This window comes from Phytophthora infestans, genomic scaffold (assembly GCF_000142945.1).
Source record: "Phytophthora infestans T30-4 supercont1.1 genomic scaffold, whole genome shotgun sequence".
NCBI classification, from domain to species: domain Eukaryota; phylum Oomycota; class Peronosporomycetes; order Peronosporales; family Peronosporaceae; genus Phytophthora; species Phytophthora infestans.
In genome coordinates, this window is record NW_003303758.1 from 2,740,837 (window position 1) to 2,748,180 (window position 7,344).

The following is a 7,344-nucleotide window of genomic DNA, read 5'->3' on the forward strand; positions in this document are numbered from 1 at the left end:
CAGCCACGAAAGAGGCCGTACTAACAAGTATGATCCCAAAAGAGAGGTCGTATAACCAATAAGCAGCGTGGGTCACCGGTGGGCAGGTAGCCACGAAGCCAGAAAGATCACGGAAGAGCGCCGGTCACTGTCGAACATGACATCCAACCTGTAGTACGGGGTAACGGAAGCGTACCAAACAACGATATTATACGGGTCCGCATGAGACTGCGGAATGGTAAATAGTTAAGTACACGAAGCCAAGATCTACTGGGGTGAACGACGCTAACAAAGTACGCGACACCAAGAAGCATTTAAATCTGCGGCCACCGCATCTCCAACAAACCATGCCACTCCGCCGCGTAGCGGCGGCGAACGGCTAGTCTTAAACATCTACTGCAGCAACCTGTCTGTCCGTCACACTAAATTGTCGTGCCTGTCACGCTTTTCCGAACAAATCATTGGATAAAATGATTTAAATATTTCTACTGGTTGCCGAGCGCAGCGAAGGTGGCTTTAATTGGCTAAAACTAGATTGTGTTGTTGCATCAATAAATTCATGTGTTTCCCAGTTTACATATGGGGATTTGCACAAGGCTGTACATTATCCAAAGGCATCGTTTAAATATTATATAACTTTTTTTATAATGCATGTTGCTATTGATATTTGAGTACTAAACGGAGGGCAGGGTGCCTATCGTACACGTTAGCATGCGTGTTTCCGAGGACATGGTTTAAGTATACTAAATTCTCTGTACTCAGTAGGATCTGCGTGTTACACTGACTAAAATGATAACTTCAATTTTTTTACTGTAAAAATATTAGCATTAATAAGTTATCTGAGTGGGTTTCTGGTATTGCTCAATCGTATTTGTTACATGTACAGCAGTAGCCGGTCGTGTGGACTGGTCGTAAGAACAAAGCTGTGCTTATAAACGTTGTCACTTGATTCACAAAGATAGAAAGTTTTAGATTGACGTGTAAACAAAAGAAGTTATATGTGATGATGACAATTACTACTGTGAGCGAATTGAACTTGACCATTGTTTTCTAAGCGGGTTTTTAGACAACAACATTCTGATACTTATTAATAGGTAGACGCGCAGCGGTAAGATAACAGCACAACATGAGAGGTGTCAATTATGGTTACTATAAGTAGGCCCGTAAAGAAACGTTTATCAACTTAACCCTTTCGTTTCCATAAAAATACATAGAGTATGATTTAGCAAAAGTGGGTGGGTCTCTTAAATTATCCGTCCTGGTTTTGTCAAATAGACTAATCGTTTATTGTATTAAATAACGTATTACACCGTATTTTGATATATGAAATTCTCTGAGACGGTGGCAACCCAACTGTCGCAAGCACCAATATCTACCACTTAGAACGCAAGCGTAGTCTAAATTTCACCTCAAATTTTATTGTGTCTCTTACGTTACGGTGTTGTGTGGCACACCGAAGAATGCACTCGAAGCCCTCGACGAGGGGGGAGGGATACATACTAGCGGAAGCGCTCTATAGTGATTTCAGCAAAGAAAATCATTTGTTGGCGTCTAACATCTAAAAGATAGGGTAAAGATTCCCCGAGGCTGCCCTCATTACGGAACCGAGACCGAGACGTCGATGGATGGAATCACTGACTGAGGATACCGACATACGGGTCGACGATCACGTAGCGGTGGCACGTGCACCCGCGGATAGGGCGAGTACTGCGATTCAGGCGATGAATACGAGTGCGTTGTCGGTTCCGGAGGGGCAGCAACAGACGAACGAGGTGCTTTTTGTCCATGACCCGCCGGAGATGACGACCGTCAACACCACCGTCGTCGACAGCAAGCTGGGACTCACGATAACAACAATCGACGGCCACACCACACGACGGAGGTGGCCATGGCGCCAACCTTGGACGGCAAGACGGATCTAGAGGCGTACGGCATTTAAATCTATGTGACGACGACATAAGATGCTAATGTCACAGTAAAATCAAGAAGAACAAGATCAAAGTCGATGGAAGCGTCGTGCAATGTGTGAATATACTGCGTATGGCAGTAAATGCAGGAATCCAACCCAAACGGAAGATTACTGCGAAAAGCACAACGTTACTTTGTGCGAAAGCACCTACCCACTCGATAAATCCAAGCCACATCTTTGTCAAGAAGCGTCATGGTCATGCTGGCAGAAGTACCATGGATATTATCTGCCTAATCTGGTCTACAATCTCGAAGGTCATCTCATGCGAAGCTCTTCGATATACAAAATGCAGGCACCTTTCCTCCGATCAAAGGCAAGCAAGAGGACTACGCGTTAGGCTCACGTGGCTCACGTGACCGCTGGTCACTAGTTCCGGTGTCGCATCGGTACAGCAATTTGATTATATGAAAAAAATTGAGAAGTGGATTTATAGATACTTGGTTGGTGCAGATTTTTGTAAGCAAAACTACCCACACTACACTGCAAGCTTGAGGACAAACCACGCTTCGGTAGCTCTCAACGTGAAGATATTATTGCGTCAGATGTCCATATGGCCGGTTGCGAGTCATCGTGAACTGCATTTTCTCCCAGACCATCGGCGAGGTGCAAGTGGCTGCTGGTGGGACGAATTTGCATTAGTCAAGGTGGCCAACGACTAGCAAAGAGGCTACATCCTCTCGCACTGTTCCGTGCCTGCCGACAAGATGAATTGGCGTTTGACGAGCAGCGTGTGTAGCAATCGCTGCAGGTCCAACACAATGGACATCAGTCGGAAATTCGCAGTCTAATCACCAGCCACACCGTGTACAAACCGTCGTAGTAGCTACCGCGCATGATTGTTGTTGCCGCTGACGCTTCGTGTTCACATCGGTTAGGGAATGCAGCGGCCAGTGTAGCAACGGTATCGCTCCAAACGGGCAGCATGTATGACTGACGTTCGGCGCCCATGTAGCGTTAGCATCGTACAGCGTGCGGACCGGCGTGGCGACAGCGACTTGTCGGCGTTAGCATCTTATGTGTGGACCAGCGTGACGACAGCATGGGAATCGAGCAGCATTTCCACCAGAGATTTCGGTGGTGTCAGGCAGCGTGCAATGGTAGTGACATCGGTCAGTGTCAGGCGGCGGGTGGGTTAGCAGAGATGGGTGGGGGCAGTCGGTATGAACCCGAGTGTTCACAAGAAAGGAAATTGCGGAATGAGACTCGTTGGGGCTTGGCGCGCGCTCGACGCCCCCGCACGCGAGTTTGAATCGTTGACCCTCCAAAACGGCTTGTTTCGCGCCAAAACATTGCGAGCTTCAATGTTGAAGTCACGTTTTCGCCGGTGTCCTCGGTTTGACCAATCAAATAGCATTCCGATGATTCTAGCAGTCTGATTGGCTAGCAAAGTGGTCTTTAATATACGCGTATGGCTACCTATTTCGATTATGGGTAGTACCTATTTTTGCTAAGAGGACCAATTACCTTGCAGTAGTTATACCCGACAGCGTATGCTCCTTTGTCGGGTCCGTTTTGACGTAGAAAAGCGTACCTGAGGAAATGTAAGCCAGTAGTTATGTGGCTATGCGCTTCAAGACCACATCCTCAAAAAAGGTAATCCTAACTTTGATCCTGGAGGTAGTAGTTAGATCTCTACCACAGCATGTCGTTCGCCAATTTGTGTAGTATTATGCTCTGGGTTTTACAATGACATCTCCAGTTATCTTTTTAGGTACGTTTTGGTTGGAATTGGCTATTGCTATTTTTCGTACAATGATCTTTCGAACGGTCTGATTGGTCGGAATCACGTTCGGCACTGTTTAATTTCCAAAAAAAATGCGTTATGCAGAGTATCGTGAACGCATAAAAAGACGCCAAGGACAGTAAACAACGCCACGTGGTGCAGGCATCATCAGCTACAAGACACAAGCGTTTGCTGGTGGCGCAGCAACACACATGGTGCGCCGTTGTCGTCATCATGACGTCCCCCTTGGTGTCGATCATCAACCTGTCGATGACCGCCATCTCGGGGCCGGACTGGGCAAGGAATACGAGTGTGGCGGCGGCTCCTCTGATATCGCCGCCACACTCGTATTCTTCGCCCAGTTCGAAATCATCGCCTCTTCCACGATGCGTGCACCGCTATGTGGTCGCCGAGGCGTACGTCGGTAGTCGTTGTAGGAGGCAAGTGTGCGACCCGATTTTGGAAGGCAGGCCCTCACATTCGTAGTGCTGAGCGTTGATTCCTCAGTTGCAGAAGTCAAGTAGCAAGTAGGTACCCTGTATGGCGAAGTGGAAATGCACCGGCGTTGTGGGAACAATCTGAGTAGAGCGGTGATCTGTGTGGTGCTGTGTTACCACGCGCTCTGGTATAGTAAATATCGTTTTGAGTGTTGAAACTATTGTCCTGTGTGCTGCTCTGGATCGATCATACGACAATTTGACTATCATACTCTGCCCTCATGTCACTGTATATGAACCAAATTGTTTATTTTTATTATTATTCGAGCCACAGCTCGTACAGGTTGCCTTTGCCTCATTCAGTTTAGGTATTTACGCAAATAATACCGTTCTTCCTCATCCCATTTCTCTAGTTAATGGTAGGGTTCGCTTGGAGGTAGCACATCATATGTCAAAACGACAGATTGCTCTTGCTCCCACAATGGCGATCGATAGTAGGCACACTTGCTGCACGTGCATGGCTCTCGTATATCCATATATTCGAACTGATCCGCGAGAATGTCAATTTCGCTCATCGCAATCCATAAGTTATTAACTTTGCTGAATGCGTTCTCCAAGATTTTACCTTCATTCCAAGCTTGAGCTCTCTGTTCGGTGCTCCGAACGTCTGCCATCTGGATGTCGACTTCAATTTTGACATCAAGCATCTCTGCTTTTTCGACAAGAAATGTTTTCAGATATTGCAGTCGGTCACGTATCATTTCGGTAGTTATCTAAACGTTGTAGTAACGAAAAGGTGTTAGTACCATCATAACATATACGAATTTAAGACTGGTCTTTCGTACCTCTGAAAGCTCCATACACAGCTGCAGCCAGCGTACCATCCACACAAAGTGATGTCTGTAGTAGCCGCTGTATGGATCCTTGGAATGGTCGACATTCATAACGTACATTTCCTTTACCGGCAACATCTCAATAAAGTCATCAACGTCTTTGGTTGAGTGGAATACATTCTCAAAAACCTGCAATTAAAAAAAACGTTTGCATGTTAGCAGTTGTATCCATGACACCCTCAGTTTGAATGTTGACGCAGTACTCGATCTTTTGCTGGTATAAACACGGGAAGCAACGAGTCAAAGTTGAGTCTGCGGTGGCAGCTGAAATGAACAAGCGCGTCTTTTATAACGATCGGTTTGTAAATCTGCTCTCCATTGGACGCTGCAACTCCTGCAGTGAAAGGTAGCTGCAAGACGTGTATGTCAGTAAGAAAACTAGATTCGCTATTAGCACCACACTAGTTACCTCTGCCTTGTCGAGGCGCCAATCCATTCAGTGAATTCCAAGTTGCTAGTGCCAAGTAGATAGCTGTTTTGGAAATGAAAAATGCCAGAATGAGAGAACATCATCACCTGAGTCTCCTAACCGCAAGTTGCAGTTCAGAGACACTTCGTGGTGCAGTCTGCAGCAAGGAAGGAAGTTCGTATCAAGTAGCTTCTTTACGTTGCAGTTGGAACCAGCAAATACTAAGAGTAGTACAATCGTACCTGCCTAGTATTAGATATGCAGGTACACCACTGCAAGTGGTATGGATTCGAAAAAGTGTGTGTTTGGTGAGAATCTAGAAAACAAACAAACTTGGAGCTGTACTTATCGAAAGGTCGCTCAAAACAATCTAGAAGAGTATGACGTGAAAGAGCGAGCTAGTAAGTTAAAAATGAAGTTCATCTAGAATCAGCATGTAATGGCCGGTAACCCTCATCTTGAACATCTTTGCGTGGATCAAACAGACTACGTCAAGAATGTTGGCAACTGCGTGCAGTGGCAATGAACGTTTAAGCTTCAATGATGCAGCTGTCACCACTTCCACGCGCGGGGAGAGGGAGCAGAACCAAAGGCAGCGTTCACGACCGACATGTAGTAGCAGTGACAATACGGTCACTAGCAGCCGCGTCGCGATGGATTCCACGCAACAGTTGTAGCAGCTGTTGAGTCGGAGATAGCGGCGTCGTCGTCATGTCTCCCAGTTTGCTGTCGATCACCAAGCTGTCGATGGCTGTCGTCTCCGGCCCTTTGGTAGCAAGCACCTCGTTGCTGTGTCTCCTCCGATATCGTCGCCACACTCGTTTTCATCGCACTGGTAGCAGTACTCGCCTCCTCCGCATATGCACGCACCACCACTACGTGATCGTTTACCAGTAAACTAGCAAATCATCGCACAAGATTGCTGTTGCCGTAGCCGTTTCGCGTTCACATCGGTTACGGAATGCAGCGACCAGTGTAGCAACGGTATCGCTCCAAACGGGCAGCATGTATGACTGACGTTCGGTGCCCATGTAGCGTTAGCATCGTACAGCGTGCGGACCGGCGTGGCGACAGCGACTTGTCGGCGTTAGCATCTTATGTGTGGACCAGCGTGACGACAGCATGGGAATCGAGCAGCATTTCCACCAGAGATTTCGGTGGTGTCAGGCAGCGTGCAATGGTAGTGACATCGGTCAGTGTCAGGCGGCGGGTGGGTTAGCAGAGATGGGTGGGGGCAGTCGGTATGAACCCGAGTGTTCACAAGAAAGGAAATTGCGGAATGAGACTCGTTGGGGCTTGGCGCGCGCTCGACGCCCCCGCACGCGAGTTTGAATCGTTGACCCTCCAAAGCGGCTTGTTTCGCGCCAAAACATTGCGAGCTTCAATGTTGAAGTCACGTTTTCGCCGGTGTCCTCGGTTTGACCAATCAAATAGCATTCCGATGATTCCAGCAGTCTGATTGGCTAGCAAAGTGATCTTTAATATACGCGTATGGCTACCTATTTCGATTATGGGTAGTACCTATTTTTGCTATGAGGACCAATTACCTTGCAGTAGTTATACCCGACAGCGTATGCTCCTTTGTCGGGTCCGTTTTGACGTAGAAAAGCGTACCTGAGGAAATGTAAGCCAGTAGTTCTGTGGCTGTGCGCTTCAAGACCACATCCTCAAAAAAGGTAATCCTAACTTTGATCCTGGAGGTAGTAGTTAGATCTCTACCACAGCATGTCGTTCGCCAATTTGTGTAGTATTATGCTCTGGGTTTTACAATGACATCAGAAATAGTTTTTAGGCATCGTTTGCTACAATTGCTCATTATGTACTTTGGTTTAATTGCTAAATGGTTAAACTTGTTTTTATCCATTATTTCTCGTCGTCATGTGTTTTATAGCCAGGAGTTCTCGAAAACTACAATAATGCAAACGTTGATTTTG

General features: G+C 46.9%; 1 protein-coding gene across 1 annotated transcript in view; it reads right to left on the reverse strand.

The window, feature by feature from the left end:
- Positions 1-4,877: 4,877 nt before the first annotated feature.
- The window catches only part of PITG_00522 (uncharacterized protein), a gene marked incomplete at both ends in the record, with an annotated part of 4,075 nt that continues 1,608 nt past the window's right edge, over positions 4,878-7,344 (reverse strand). The window contains 5 exons of the mRNA XM_002909067.1: positions 4,878-4,881; positions 5,060-5,130; positions 5,740-5,780; positions 6,193-6,285; positions 6,974-7,104. Coding sequence (XP_002909113.1) covers positions 4,878-4,881; positions 5,060-5,130; positions 5,740-5,780; positions 6,193-6,285; positions 6,974-7,104 — 340 coding nt within the window. The remainder of the gene's footprint in view (positions 4,882-5,059; positions 5,131-5,739; positions 5,781-6,192; positions 6,286-6,973; positions 7,105-7,344) is intronic.